Below are 16,766 nucleotides of genomic sequence, written 5' to 3' on the forward strand. Positions count from 1 at the left end.
GAGCGGAAAAAATCGGAATTGGGCCACTTGAACCATGCAGTGTAAATGGGGCCTATGATAGCTCGGCCTTCTAGCCACACTGGAGAAAACAAAAAAAATTCCAGCCAAAACCAGCCTGTGCCGTTTAGCTAGTTTAACCTGCACAGATCTGGATTAAGATAGTCAAGCTGGTCTCCCAGCCTGGCCAAGCTGGTGTTCAGCTGGTTTGGACTAGCTAAAGAAGTGGTCAAAACCCCTCTAAAACCAGTTTTTTTTAATTGAGTTTTTCTTTTCCAATCAATGAACATAAGGATACTGTTAAACGCAGGGCACAAGACCCTGGCTTTCTCCATCTTCTTTGAAGCTCCTATGAAATAACAAAAGAGAAAATACTGTCAAGTTCAACAGTATGATGAATAAATATTAATGGTTACACTTTACAATAAGATGTCATTTGTTAACATTAATGTATTAACTTACATGAATGAACAATGAACAATACATTTATTACACGATTACTAATTTTTGTTAATGATAATAAAAAGAGTCGTTCATTGTTCATGTTAGTTCACAGTGCATAGATGTTTACAAACACAACTTGTGATTTTAATAATGCATAAATAAATGCTGAAATTAACATGAACTAAGATTAATAAATGCTGTGGAAATATTGTTCAATTATTTAAATATGTTATTTATATATGTTAAATAATGTCTAATTACTAATTGCATTTGTAATTAACTAATGTTAACTAATGAACCTTTTTGAAGAAATGACTGCAGATGAGGCATTAAGTGCATGGCACTGCGACCAACTTAACATTTTACAAGTTTAATGTATAAATGTGGTCGCTCAGTTTTTCCAGATCAGTTCTAATCGTGTAACTGTTAATAGATTTGAACAAAGAAATAAAGCGTGACTACGCACAAGCTATATTGATTGCAAAAACAAAAATAAGATGAGTAAAGAAAACGCGGTACTTATTAAAATAATCACCCTTTACTTAAATATATGAACACAGAAACGGCTATTAACAGGTTAATATAATGTTTCCCATTCTATGACTAGTAAAATAATGGCAACTTACTCTGATGAACACAGCTCTCCTCGGAGTAGCTGCAGCACTGCGTCTTCTTCTTGTGTGACAGTGTCAGTGTTGAGGCACAATACGAGATGGTCCTCACTGCAGAACACAAGATCCAGGGGGCGTGGTTGGATCCAGATCCAACTCCTCCCACCTTACATATACCTTAAACCTACCCATCTCCACCCCCTAGATGGGGATCTAACCACATCCCCTGGATCTTGTGTTCTGCAGTGAGGGGCTACTGCACAATACTGTCACCTGGGAGCTCAACCAGGTACTGGCACTGTAGTATTTACATGTGGTGTTATCATAAGAGAACTGTTCATTTTAAATACTGCGGTTATCGCTAATACATAAAGGCATTCCATGTTCCAAATTTTATATCTTTTCAAAAATTGTTTATTTAATTATTTTGCTATCTTTATTAAGTTCTTTATTAAGCCTGAAAGACTTGATTAGCTGGATCAGGTGTTTAATTAGGGTTGAAGCTAAAAAGCCCTCCAGGAATTGAGTTTTGACACCCCTGATCTAAACATTTGCATTTAAGGATGGAAATCTAAGGATCTGCATGCTTTGACTAAAAAAAATCATTCAAAAGAAAGAAAACCAGCTATACCTAAACCAGTACCTATATTTTATTGAAATGTTGATTAAATTTTTTATTAATTTTAATTTTAATTAATTTTTTATTTTATTTGTATTTATTTATTTATTTGTTAATGCGTGGTTAAATAAATCTGCTTTTTTTTTATAAGCCAAAACAGCTGCGGTCTCACCTGATGAAGAAGCCCAGCTGAAACACATGCAGGACGAGCAACAGTTAAACTCTCTTCGCCCGACTGAAGAAAACTACGTTCCCTGCGGACGCTTGAGACCCAAAGTCCTTCAAATCGCGATCATACTTTAGCCAAAACTAGCTAAACAGCTGAATGACGACAGATTGCAAAATATTTATGTAGAAAATGCTAAATACATATAAAAATACTATTTCAAAAATGATTAAATACACTACAAATACAAGGTAATAAAGTCTGGACATATCAGTTATTTTCTAGCAGTTATGTGAAGGGGCTTTGGAGTCGTTTTAAAAGATTCAATGAAATGTATATTTGTGTTTGACCATTAGAGAGCAGTGTTGTACTGTAATATACCTTCATAATTGACTCATAACTACATACATCCAGTCATGGCCAAAAGTTTCGGCAGTGACAAACTTCTTCAAGCAAGAATGTCGTAATTGACATCAAAGCTCAAGAAAACAACCTCCAGCGGCTGGATCAAGCTTTTCAAAATAACATTTCCTCTGAAATGTACAACCTGTGCAGAGGAACTGTCAGTCAGACACTTTAGAGAGCTGAGCTGCGTCCTGGATGCCTTTTACGAAGATACATCAAACACGTCCAAATGAAGCAATTACAGTAAGAAAAACTTCCACTGATTAACAGTTTGTTTGATTATTATGTTTTGTGGTAGATAATTTTTACAATGTGCCACTTCAAAAATGTCATTTTTGCTCATTGCATTCCTAAATGTTTTCTCTGTTTTACAGCAAGCCGCTCGATGGAAATTTCAAGGTGATCAGAAATTTAAGTGATGGGCTGGAGTTCAAAAAAGTTCATTCTCAGCTCTGTGAGCAGTGTGTACAAAATCTGGGATGCCAAGCAAGCCTCCACTGATGAAACACGCAGCCCATTTATACCAACAAGTCAGTAAGAATTAGACAAAATGACCTTAAAGCACTGATACTAGTTTGTCATGTGGTAACAATGTAAACAACATTAATAATATGACAGATGTAAATTATAATATAAAACATGTTATTAATTTAATCCTTTTCTGTTTTGTCTGCCCACATCTAAAGACTCATCTTTTTTGCCTGTAAATTATAATATAAAACCACACGTGTTCTGGACTAACTGAGAATGTGTTGTTGCATCTGATTGCATCTCATTTGCGCTTTGGATAAAAGCGTCTGCTAAATGATTAAATGTAAATGTAAATGTAAATGGCATCTCATGTGTGCAGAATCATGTATCACTGCCTCTGCTCACTGTGACACCCGAGCGGTTCAGCTTAGATTTGTGTCCGTCTCCGGTACCCAGCAGAGCCAGTCCAGCACATCATCCTCAAATCAACCCGAAAGCTCTGCACAGCACAAAGGCAACAAAGAACATACCAGGCAGTTCCCTAAAGATCAGTCGGGTTCGATATTGATGGCCAGTGTCAACAAGTAATGTGTAGAATAATGGCCTGTAAATGAGCCCAAGAACAGATTATTTATGTCACAAGAAAAGCATATAACATGTATACACAGTCATTTACACAATTATTAATATATGTATAAAGTGATAATACATCAATTATTTTGAGATGCTATTTTCATGTTTTGAATTTTTTTTTCATTCTTATTTCTATTTTAATTCCAAATGATTTGAAAATTGTAATTGAAAACTTTTAGTACTATAAAAAAAGGGTCAGTGCAATTTTTGCCCATTGAAGCATATCTTTTTTTATTATTATTATTCTTTGAATTTTTGCATTGCATGATAGACAAAATAAATGAATAATAAAATTATTTTAGAAAAATACAATTTTAATGTAATATAATATAATATAGTCTATACATTTACTTTTAGCCTACAGACAAAAGTGTAATTTTTGGCTATTCATAGTAAGAAGTTTGGGCATCTCTGATCAAGAACAATTTGAGTCTTTGCCCGGCAGAGGGCAGTATGACGATATTTTGATTTAAAGAGTGAACTTGTTACACATTATTCAGGTCACCATATGACAAAACACTAACAGTCCTGATTCATGATTGCAACAGACTTTATTTGTATTATGCAGCTGGAGGTGTGTTCTTAAAAAAAAAAAAAAAAAAAAAAACAGACAAAAACAACTTTAAACCACAGTCTCGTCTCATAATTCTTTCATATAGGGCCATTTTTTCCACCATCTGATTTCTGTTGACCTGAATGGACAAGCATCGTAGACAGATCGCCTCCAGGGAGTCTAGCAGTTCTTACACATTAAAATTATTTCAGCAAACACAAGGCTTGAGTTTAAGCACATAAACACGCATAATAAGCATTTTCGTTGTTAAATTCATCCGCCTTCATGTAGCCTTCAGAAACCATTTAGTGTCTGGCACGCATCCAAATAAAAAAAGCAAGAAGAAATATCTTTCACATGAGCCCTTCATCATAAGTCCAATTCAACCGTCGTTTGCTCACAAAACAAAAGCGTCATGGAAAAGGTCACCAGTAAAAAGATTTGTGCTGAAAACTTGAAAGTTGTCTAGAAATCGGGCAGAGCAGGAAAGTGGTAGAAAGAAAAAGTAGTAGTAGAGACAGTGAGAAAGAGCACAAATTTTGTCCACGATTCACATTATCACACCGCCTGGCTCTTTCAGACAATCACGATCACTTGAGGCATGATTAGGGTGTCAGTCCTGGTGCAAGGTCAAAGGTCAGAGGTTGCCTTCGCCGTATCTCGGAGATATGTAGCCGTTTAGTCCTCTGAGCCACAAGTCTCAGAAAAGCCATGGCAGTATCCACACCACAGTCAGAGTGAGGAGGATTTTAGGCACCAGTGGGATTTTCATCCAGACCGAATCAGTTCATCTTTTTAATAGCAAATCAGCAAAGTGCATCAGTTGTGGCCCAGTCCGTCAGGTTCAGCTCGGTTCAGAACAGCAGGGTGAGGGTGCAGTCACATGATGCAGCACTTGTTCTTGAAAATGTGCGGGTGTTTGTAGCGCAGTCTCTGTTTGGGCCGATATTTCTCTAGATACGTCAGCTGCTTGCTGTTTATTGCACCCCTGCGCTTCCTGAGAACGCAAAAAAAAAGAACATTAGCATGTTGAGCGCGTTCCAACTGAATGATTTCTTTCAAGAAACACGGCAGATAAAATTTCGCTTGCGATCTCACGTTTCATTCCAGCCCACACTGGACCGAAAATAGCCCTGAAAATATAACCGTAACCAAGGGGCGGAGCTTAAAGGTTCAACTGCGAATCTTTTGCGTGTTGAAAGCTTTCAGCTTGGCCTTGCTGTCAAAAGGCACTCTGACAAGCGACTGAGAACTAGCGTTTAAGATACACTCGTATAAATGTAGCAGTTGACGTCAAGAGCTCAAGGTCTGTGGTTCTTGAAAGAAGTCAAGAGAGAGATGTACGTACTGTCTGATGAACTGGATGGCATCTTCATACTTCATCCCACTTTCAATCAGCGCCACGGCCACAAGTACTGGAGCTCTGCAGAAAAAAAACACAAATACTGAGAGAGGTGCAACACTGACCTGATGTGTGTGTGAGAGATCTCTCACAGAAACACTGTTAGACGGTGAACATGATTTCACCAAGTACATCATGTTCCTGGATCAACATCCAATCAACCAATCAGAATTGAGATTTAACTTTTCAGTAAATATCTGTTTTAGGCTTACAACCAGAGTTAGGTGCTTCTTCACCCTTGTTAATCAGCTATCATTTCCCACTGATTTTAGGAATAAATTATGGGTAGGGTTAGGTTTAGGGGTAGGGATTGGGTTAAGTCTATATTTTTGGACAATGATGTTGATCTAGGAACATGTCTTACTTGCCAAAATAACGGAGACCCTGTTAGACTCGTACACTAGCAATGTCAAAATAGCTGTTTTTTGTACTTTTTTTTACTCTTGTGTTTTATAAAAAAAAAAAAAATAATAATAATAAAAATAAAATTGTATTTTGCATTTGATACCTCTTTTTTTCCAGTTTACTTAAATACTTGATATTGCTGAATTTCAAGGACTGCATACTTAATTTGCATTTTTTTTTTACTGTTTTTATTTGTCTATTACATGCAAGTTTACTTAATTAAAAAATACTTGTAAGCTACATGCCATTGTTTTAATTCTGTTTGTAAAAATGTGTGGTGTTAGATATATGAATACAAACATTAACAAATAATTTAAACAACGTCATGCAGCTTTCAAGTATTTTCCTATTAAAGGAAGGGTAGGTGATTTGGTTCAAAAACATTTTTGTTATGCTGGCTGAAAGTCTCTTCACATTCCGATAGCAATCACTAAGTGAAGTGTCTAAATGTATTTATATCGTTTGTAAAGCGTAGGACCAGAAAATGTTCGTCCAATCATATCTATTTAGATCGTCTGTGGAAGGCGCTGTCCGACCTGCCTGTCAATGTATGTATTTGCATACCTCCGTGCACCCTGCTTGCGCAGACATGATACATTATCAGCGCACTCCACTGCGCTATCGCAGACCAAAGCGAGAATGAAAGGCTTTATTATTGTAATATTATGTGCTTTGTACGGTAATGTTTTCTCATGGCTGAATGAGACATGAGCTAATCTGACAGCATTGCATTCAATGCCTCTCATCGTGTCGCAGGAGGCGTGGCTTTGGAGAGTGATTAGCAGGGAGGGTGGGATCTTATGCTTTCAAAGCTAGCTCGATATTGCTAGCCTCTCTGAAATCGTTTATGATTATGATTTTCAAGTTATGCTTGGAGTTTGAATTTACTTTAAATAATACATTTTTATATACAGTACAAATGAATACTTGAAGAATTTGAAATAAAATACATGTATTATGCTTGTAATATTTATTAATATTTGAAGAAATACTTTATTAATACGAATTGTAATCCATATTTAATAAAAAGCGTGTTTAACAGCATATTAGATTTCGTTGTGGTATCAAACTTGGCAACCCTAACACACACATAATTGTATTGGCTCATTAGAAAAGCTCAATTGTTCCATGATCTTAGATGGATCTTAATAGCTGTACAGTGAAACACTGATTAATGGAGCAATGCCACAGTCTCGCTCTCAAAAGAGTGGAAAGAGGCATTACGATAATTCATCATACAATAATTAATGTTTCACAATTCTGAAGGTCAAAGAAAAAAAAACAACAACTGAAAAACAACTGTAGTGCTGTTGCTAGGTGTTCTGGGTAGTTGCTAGGTGGTTTCTTAATGGCCCAAGTCACATTAAGAGCCCACCTTAGAATCTCTACTATATTCTGATTTCTGCATATGACTCCCTCTTTAAATTCCATGAGATCTTTTCTTCCCATTTATTGCTCGGCAAATGGACAATCTTAAATCTGATCTCTTACTAAAGTAACAGCACCTTTCCTTAACAAGCCACAACTGAGAGATCATTCATGTCCATTTAGACAGCAAAGCGAATTTTAACACTTAACCCTCAAAGCTTCCCTTTCAAACATATGCTGCACAGTAAAGACAGTTCAATCTCACAGCATAACTCTAAACAGTGTTGCCATCTGAATCAGATGAAAATAAACGAGTCCGGCCAAAAAAACACTGGCACTCTTTCAAGAGTCGAGACTGATTCCCTCTGGAAGTGGATGAAGTGCGTCAGAGACGGGTTTTACCGCCCAAAAGATGAGAGCAGCGAGGCCAGAGTACCTCCTCCTCCTCCTCTTACAGCCATCGTTTGGGGTGTTTTGTTTCACCGTACGTGCGCCAACAGAGAGCATAAATACATCATCCGTAGGAGCTCCTTATGAGACACACTGTTCTATATTTATAACTGAAATAGTACATTATGTTGTGCAATATCGCTTGATTTTATTGTCCTTGTCATTACCATGAAATTTTACCCACTGAATTTTTTTCTAATGTAAAAAAAACAGCTAAATGAGTTTCCATTCGTGTATCAATCACGGAATGAAAGGAAACACGACCACAAGGTGTCCAGGAGCATCATGTATAGCTCATGTGTAGCCCAGTCATGTGGGATAGACAGTCTGGCATAAAGGTCATGAAAAGAGCACGCGTTTGAGGAGGACAGTAGTAACAAATTCTCGTAAAAAGCAACTTCCTGTTTTGTCTTCAGCCCTCACCCCGATGCCTCTTAAAACAGAGTGGGACTGCAGCAGAGTAAGTGCTCTTCGGGGACTGTTGACTTTGGCGGAGCACTCTGGCCAGTTTAAAGCCTCTGAAGAGATACCTCTCGCTTGCTATGTACGCAGTATGGTTTCAGCCCATAGGGGACTATCAACTTCATCCACAGTTAATAGAAGAGATGTGTCTCCTGGGAGGCCAGAAGTGCATAATGTTCTATAGAACACATTCTTTTCCAGATTAAGGTCTCGAACAGGGCACTAGAGGTGGGCTTACTTATGGGCCACCAGTCAAGAAATGAACCCATTTACCCCAGAGTTCCCAGGGCTGAGCAAAAACCAGCTAGCCAGCTAGTTAAAGGTATGTTTAAATCTTGAGAGCAATGCGATTCTGTTTCTGTAAGCTCATTTACTGACCTTCCTAAACCGGCTACGCAGTGCACAGCCACGCAGCAGCCAGGCTCTTCTATGAAACGTCTCTTCAGGAGACTCAGCCAGTCCTCCACGACCTTAGAGGGAGGGGGAGCACCGTCGTCAAATGGCCAGTCCTGGGGAGAGAAGAACAAGTTACACCTTCACATCAGCACATTAAAGGGACAGTACACCAAAAAAAATGACTTCTGTCTTCTTTTACTCACCTGACTTTTTCTTCTGCTGAAGACTAAAGAACATAAGACTGTTGTTAACCAAACAGTTGCTGGTAGCCACTGAGGGTATGTATGGAAGGATGTTATTGAATTCAATGAACTGATTGGTTATGAGCATTCTTCAAAATATCTTCTTTTGTGTTTGGAATAACACGAGGGTGAGTAAATGAAGACAGAATTGATATTTTGGGGTGAACTATCCTTTATTTACACTGAAAGACAAGCTTTGATTTCGAAACAACCCTTTATTTAGGACTCAACACACGTTCACCCTGGCATGACATTTTGATTTTGTTGTTTTGATTTCATGGTTCAAGTTCAAGTGAGTGTCAAAATATTGCATCATGAAGCAAATCTAGCTAGCTCCATTGTCTGCAATCCCATTGATCTGCTGCTCATTTGCGTAGATAAACTGTTCAGATTTGTTGTATCCAGTGGTTGTTTTTGCTAATGTTGCCTCAATTTGGTGACGTTGACAATATATGACCTCCAGCCACTACAAATCGCCATCAGTGTGAATGTCCCTTTAAGGAGCCAAACGCTAGTCTAAAAGTTTTTGGACAAATGAAAACCACACTTAAATCTATGAATGTTATTGCATTATACAACTAAATATCAAACCAGGTGGAGCAGGTTGTACAAATACTTTTAAAGCTAAATATTTTGCAAAAAATGTATTACAACAGTTTGTGATTGCCCAACATCAGTGTATAATGTTCAGAGTTAAAGGGCTACTCCATCCCAAAATGAAAATTTTGTCATTAATCACTTACCCACATGTCGTCCCAAACCCGTAAAAGCTTTGTTCGTCTTCAGAACACAATTTAAGATATTTTGGATGAAAACCGGGAGGCTTGTGACTGTCCCATAGACTGCCAAGTAAAATACACTGTCAAGGTCCATAAAAGTATGAAAGACATCGTCAGAGTAGTCCATCTGCCATCAGTGACTCAACCAGAACGTTATGAAGGAACAAGAATACTTTCCGTACGCTAAGAAAACAAAAATAATGACTTTATTCAACAATTTGTCTCCTCTGTGCCTCTCCGCATCACCGTAGCACCATTTTGGAGAATATCCGCTAAACGCAAACTGCATACGCTATTCTTTTCTGGACCTTGACAGTGTAAGTTACTTGCCAGTCACAAGCCTCATGGTTTTCATATTGTGTTACTCCATTAAAAAAAAAATACTAACTAATTGCATTACTTGTTACTTTTTATGGAAAGTAATGCATTGCGTTACATTATGTCACCTGGGCTGCAGCGGCTTGCGAAAAAAAAAAATCTGATTTCGTAACTCGCATTAATTGTAATGCGTTACCCCAAACACCGATGACCATATTATTCAAATGTGACGAAACTTGCGACCAGAGTTGGTTAACGATGCTTTTGGGAAAACTCCAGAACATAGAATGGGAAACAATGCACTACAGAATCTGAGATCAATGTTAAATGGTGTATGAAGATAAGGACTTTCAGACACTGCTATTAACCCTTAATTTCCACAAAAGTGGTGATGTACATCCTGTTATGTCTATCAATCCCTGCCCGTGTTCGGGTGGTTGGTAAATGCGGTACATGCTTCTGTGTAAGGCAAAGGAGAGGCATGTGGAACATGGCATAAATTTAGCATACGTGTGGCATAAATTTAGCATACGTGTGTGGCTTTCCTGTGCTCTCGTGACCTTAAGGTGAGAGGTGATTAACCATACTTCACAGGACATCCGGAAAATTCCACCCCTCCTTTCCCATTTGCCCGCCTATACCACTGCTGAGGGACTTTGATGTGGTTCAGCTGCTGTGGCTCGTGTAGACCAGCACGCAAACTGGCATGTCTTCACAGGCACAGGTGCCCACACAAACACACACTCATGTGATCCAGAGAGGCTTGGCAGGCCAGGCCTTAATTATAAAGAGCTTTCTCACAGTACATACACATAAGTCGCCATTCAAAGGCCTCAAAATATCGCTTATCACATGGGACCAATGAGCAATATGCAGTCACACTACAGCTCTAGGGACGGGATGTTCAACACTAGCAGGTGTGAGTCCTTTCAAGTAAACAAGTCAGACCGGAGAGGCCTCTAGGAGGCTGGCTGTACAGAAAAGCCTTTGAAGCATGAATGACGCGCCACAAATGCTTCCTCCACTTCCCTCCAATCCACCCTATTGATTTCCTGGGCAAACACGCCTCAGAAACCTTTAGGAGCGGATGGAGGGCCGCTGTTGTAATGCTCGTTGGGTAAACAGCCCTGGCCTACTTTGGGAATCCAGAATTAGGTAGCAGGGTAACTTGCTCAAACCTGCAGTCTCACAGTTGGAAGGCTGAGGAATAGCACAGAAGCACACAGTTTACTCCCTTGTTGCAGGTGCTCACACAAATACATGAGGCGAACAACACTGCTGATTGTTCCCACTGGGGTTTTTTGCTTCGACAAAGTTTCTCAGCAACTTGTGCACCACATGACTGAAATTACATGAGCTCACCAGGAAGCGGCGGACATGAACAAGCATATGTTTTAGATGCTGTTCAACACCATTGCAAGCAACTGACATCCAATGCGTTGCACTCTTTTGCATGTGTTTTCTAACAGAATTCTTAATCACTGCATGCAACCAACCTCTCCGTCATATTAGTGTGAATTATCGGGTTTGGCAAATGGCTGCGGGACTGCAGAGGTGCGTCAAGCAGCCAACGTGTCCTTCATATCCACACAAGGTATTGAAGATAGGACTTATGCAACAATTTGCCCTGGGTTTCTCTTTTCTTTCAGGATTGCTGTGAGAAAGTCAAGAGGAAAAGTATAAAAGAAAGGTTGGGGGGGGGGGGCTGGGACCAATCGGAGGCCACACGGAGAAACCAGGCTCTGCAGCTACCATAGCAACAGTGAAACGTTGATGTTGGTAATAAGAAACACATGTGGCTGCTTGGAAGAGAACGCTCTCTATAATGACTATAGAGTGTGTGTGTGTGTGTGTGTGTGTGTGTGTGTGAGAGAGAGAGAGAGCGAGCGAGAGAGAGAGCATACGGGGGTCATGGGGGTCTGTGAGGAGCGGTTTCACTTTTCCCTTTTAACGCAGAGCATTTTCAATAACTGCCGAAGTCCTACCTCTCCATAGTTTTTACTCTCTTGCCCTTTAAGGGTGCTTTCACACTAGCACTTTTGGTGCGCACCCGGGTTCGACTGACGTTACAGTTCGGTTCATTTGGATGATGTGAACGCGGTCTTCCGAACTCTGGTGCGCACTCACGAACCGTACCCAAGTCTGCTTAAAAAGGGTGGTCTGGGGTACGGTTTATGTGTACTCGGTACGGTTCGCTGCTGATGTGAACGCAATCGTACCAAATGGCAGAAGTGAACCACTATTAATGACATATTATTTGATAAAAATGTGTGTTTGTGTGTGTGTTTCACTCACTTTCCTGACGAGCGTGACTGACGCGCTGCAAACAGAGAGCTGTATATCTCATTTCTGTTGTGCTTCAGCGTTCTTTGAAGTACATTCGTAAGACCGACGTAAGTGCCGTTATGTACCGAAGCTTCAAAACGAACGGTTCAAAAACGTAAATATATAACAGTGCAGAGAGCAATGTTATGCATTTGCCGCCTTCTCCTGCGCCACTGTTACTATGCAACAGGGTAAACATCTGCCGGCTTGATGATGCAAACGAACCGCGGTTCAGACCCAAATAAAATAATATGAACGCAGTCCAGCGGGGGCAGGGGAGGGGGAGCAGTCGAACTCGGGTTCGGACCAGGCAAGCGAACCAAGTGTGAAAGCACCCTAAATGTCAAATCAACATGATTTATTTACACAGCTTGTTGGAATTGTTTATTCTGATTGGATGATGGTGGCATTCTGGGGCCAAATATTTTTGTATAATGACCACTAAATTTTAAGCTTCCCGAGGTAATCCATTTTCTAAATATCAGTCCTGGTTTCATCTCATTCATATCACGCAGCGGTTTGACAAAATTATTTCATATTTAATTAATATTTTATATTTATATAAATATAAAATACAGATTATCAAGTAATTACTTCTTGACAAATTTTTAGTCTTTTTTTGACTTATTTAAAATAGCTTAAAATCCGTAAAAATTATTAAATTTTACTTGAGATGCAACAATGCATAGGATTTGAAAATATTTTTTATGTTAATAATCAAACAGTTGGCTTCCATAGTATGGAAAAATTACTATGGAATTCAATGGCTACCATCACCTCTTTGGTTACCAACATTCTTCAAAATAACTCATACAGGTTTGGAAACAACATGAGGGTGGGTAAACTATGTCAGTTTTCATTTTTGGTGAACTATCCCTTTAATGGCTTATGCAGTGTTCCTTCTCAAGTAAATTTATCTAATTTTAAGGATTTTTTTGATATTATAACTGGGTGTGCACTTACCACGACTGTGATCCCATCCTTCTCCAGTGGAGTTTTGTCGTAGGTTATCTCACAAACCCTGACCACCGTCGTGGCACCATACTTCTTAAGATCCTGAAGCGTGATGGGAACAGAAACACGGGCAATTAAAAAAAAAAAAATCAGGAAAAAAAAAAAACAAGACAGACAATCACCATGTTCTGACATAATTTTTCCACATTAAAATACAAACACAATCATTTTAATGGGGGGAAAGTTAGGTAAGCTGCCCATGAACACGCTCTGTCCCTCATCCCTGCCATGTGACGGAGCACTGGGATGGGTTTCCATGGAAATGGAGGCTTTGTGGATGTGCCGTTATCATTAGAGCCTCTACGGTTCATGCACACTTTCCCAGCAAGATAAGAATGAGTGGGCCATGTGACGGCAGAGTTGTCTTGAGATAGACCATGTGAGCCAGACGGGACCGGCTGCTAAAAGAGTGTGCGTTCAAGTGAGAAGATGGAAGAAAACAGACGAGGTAAAGTGTTGGGGCTAGACGGTGTACAGATTCTCACCTCTATGAAGCTGCTCAAAGTGGAGTTTGTTGGGTTGTGTGTGATTAAGAACCTCATGTTCTTGTAGCACACCTCCACGGGAGCCGGCCGGTTCATCCGAGCCATTGTGCTTCCTCCAAATCGTTTCCAAGCAAATTCACCCGACGGATGCTCTTCACGGTTTTGCTCAGTCTCTGATCTTTCTTTGTGAATAAAACACTGCAAGACTCCTCAATGTTCAAAGTCCCCAAGATCTTATATCCTCTCTCTAATGGCTTACTGTAGCCAGAGAGGTAAGATCACCCCATTAGATTTGTGAAGAGTTTCGCGGTGGCAGGACCACAGGAGGCAGCAGAAAGAAGAGTGTCTCTGTGCATCCAGAGATCGGTTTTCTCCCCGGGTTTAGACGTGTAGATGTTGAGCGTGGCAGTAGTCTCCAGTCCTCTGCAAGAACGCCATGGACAAAGCCACTACCGAAGGACAGAGCTGTTGGAAAGAGAATCGGAAAAAGAGATAGATGAGTTTTCTTCTCTAAAATTAACTGGCACGCAGAAGAAGGGCAGTCTGTTGAAGACAAACATGAAGCACACATGACAGCGTGGCTCATGTTAACTGTGAGTGTGTGACCGCAGATTTCATGCAGTGTCCCCGAACCCACCCACACAATCCCACTCACACACACACACACATTCAAAACATTGCGCAACACAGAGACTGATAGGGGCATGAGGCTTTACAGAAAGCAGAAAATGAGAGTAAATAGGTTTCCCAGGCTTATTCCTTTTTTCTCCAAGACTTTGCATTTTTGGTAACACTTTACAATAAGGTTCATTAGTTAACTACTTTAGTTTACATAAACTAAGCATGAACAATTGTAAAGAGTTACCACATTTTTTTATGCATTTCCTTTTTAAAGTGCTGTCATGAACTTCATAAAACCTTCTAATTTAGTTTTCCAAGTTTACTTTAAACGTCACTTTTTTTTGCACATACACTGCTTGTTTTATTACATTTTTAGCTATAAAAGTTAATCAAGCAATCATTCAAATATTTCCAAGCAGTGAAAGTTCAACAAAAGGAAAATCTCTCTTGATTCCAACATTTCAGACCAAAAAGTCTGTTACTTACCTGGCTGTGTCTCTGTAAGTAATATTTTTTGCATTATGGATTACAGTCCATTCTGGCTCAGACGCACAGGTGAAAGCTGAGAGATTCTGATGTATGAATGCTGCTCTCATGAGCTCTAGAGTTTCACTAAACGCTCCCCGCTGATCTGCGACTGTAGGGTCCTACACAAGTATCTTCAGCAGTTTAAGGTGCAGAGACTCACTGAGTGTTGACAGAATGCGAGTCTCTCATCCACACAGCTAGCGTCACGATGCCACTAACTATAAACAATGCTGCACTGCAAGAGTCCTTGAGTGACTACAGTTCGGAATGAAACATAAACTACGTACTACTCAGTGTCTCATTTATACCACACACTACTTTTAAGTAAAATAGTTTGTTTAGTATGTGACACTTGTCACTAGACTTGTGTCTGTGTTGTGTAATATGGTTTGCACACGCACGGTATTATCATCGCACATTAATATCTTTTATGTCAACCAGTTAACATTTATAACAGTGTGTGTATGCTGCATAAAAGACTTTGATGTAAACAACCCCAATATGGACCTGAAGCATGGTGGAATAAGGAATGCTGCTGATACTTTATCCTCCTTATAAAAGGGTAAAGCTGTAGGTTTTGAAGTACAGTATATTGGGTTCCAAAAAAATTTTGAAGTACAGTATATGGAGACAGTTTTGATGTTCACATAGAGCTGGGAGACATCCTCCTTATAATAGGGTAAAGCTGTAGGTTTTGAAGTACAGTATATTGGGTTCCAATCTGAAAATGTTCTGATTATTTATATTGTTCTTTATAATTGTTTTTTTTTTTTTTTTTTTTTTTTTTTTTTCTTATTAATTTGTTTACTTTTTACATTTTTACAGTGCATTTTTTAAATTTAAATGTTCAAAGTTTTTGAAAAACGTTACTAAACTTGTCAATAGGACAAAGTTTATCTTTTCAGCCTGTTTTTTGTAATATAATTCAATACTGTCTGTGATAATACATCATGATATGAAAATTGTCACAAGTCTGCACACATTTTTCCAATGTTTTTGTGTGTATTTTGGTAGTATTAAGCATTTTTTACACATACTTTCTAATAATTAAAATCTACAATGGCAAAATGTTATTATTATAAAAAGTAATTTTTTTATTGTAAAAGATGGTTATCTGAGTTCTGTGCACTTGCAACATTGAGCAAATTCTTAAAAAACAGGCACATAAAGAGTTCATTTGGGAAGTTGTATTAGGCCTTTAAATGCAATCCTAATCCACCACTTATGGCTGGTAATTAATTAAAACTTTAATACTGCAGCTTAACCTCATTTCCGTTTCTTCTCTTCAAAATAAACATCATTTTCCTTAAAGTAATCCACCCTTCCAAAATTCCTCTTTTTTATAATTAATCTTAACTTCATTTATTTTTCTTTTCTTATAAATATAAATCAATAACAAACTAAGCAACAATGACCCAGTTAAACTAGTTAATATGACCTATTTAAACGAGTTAATGTAAGCCTATTTTGGGGTTTTTATACGATTTAGTTTCACTATATCTATTAATGTTTCCTGCACTGTCAGAAAAACAAAGAAATAGCAAAAACCACAACAGCTTGTCACTGGAACAGTACCCTCAAAGGGACACCTTTGTACCTTCTTTACCCCTAAAGCGTGCATATTAGTACCACAGAGTAGTAACATGTACCCTTGATGTACGTCAGTGTGGAGCAATGAGAGGTTGAACAAAGACCAGCATGCAAAACAAACAGTGAGAAGAACACTTCTGTCAGCAGGTCCATCGGGGGTCTGGCCCTGAGGTGCTGTACTCGTTTACTTCATGGCGAGTAAGGTTAATTGGGTCATTCTGTGCTATGTCAACAGCACACAAGGGTCTCACACATTCACCGATACACACAGAGAGACTCGTGAAGATCTGTAAACAATTGCTGTCGAGGTAACAACAGCGTGAGATTTACTGCTAAACCAGCAGCATTAGCATGAACTTCAGCGCTGAGGGTAAACATGACAGTGTTGCGCTTGTCTTCATGGGCCAATTACCAGCTCTTGTCCCATAAGACTGCAAATACTGGTTAAATATTTGTGCTAGGGTGACAATATGTGATCTTTT

At 39.0% G+C, this 16,766-nt stretch overlaps 1 protein-coding gene across 3 annotated transcripts in view; it reads right to left on the reverse strand.

The window, feature by feature from the left end:
• Positions 1–3,878: 3,878 nt before the first annotated feature.
• Positions 3,879–16,766, reverse strand: part of ptp4a3a (protein tyrosine phosphatase 4A3a) — a 30,064-nt gene continuing 17,176 nt past the window's right edge. For 2 of the 3 annotated variants that reach the window (XM_042776715.1, XM_042776713.1), the window contains exons 2-6: positions 13,546–14,010; positions 13,010–13,102; positions 8,365–8,495; positions 5,248–5,322; positions 3,879–4,896 (exon numbers count right to left, since the gene is read on the reverse strand). In XM_042776715.1, the coding sequence (XP_042632649.1) occupies positions 4,779–4,896; positions 5,248–5,322; positions 8,365–8,495; positions 13,010–13,102; positions 13,546–13,650 (522 nt within the window). In that variant the 5' untranslated portion in view covers positions 13,651–14,010 and the 3' untranslated portion in view covers positions 3,879–4,778. Of the gene's footprint in view, positions 4,897–5,247; positions 5,323–8,364; positions 8,496–13,009; positions 13,103–13,545; positions 14,011–14,652; positions 14,921–16,766 lie in introns of those variants that run through there. The other variant, XM_042776714.1, reaches the window with a different exon arrangement.

The sequence above is a fragment of the Cyprinus carpio genome, chromosome A19 (genome assembly GCF_018340385.1).
Source record: "Cyprinus carpio isolate SPL01 chromosome A19, ASM1834038v1, whole genome shotgun sequence".
Classification (NCBI taxonomy): domain Eukaryota; kingdom Metazoa; phylum Chordata; class Actinopteri; order Cypriniformes; family Cyprinidae; genus Cyprinus; species Cyprinus carpio.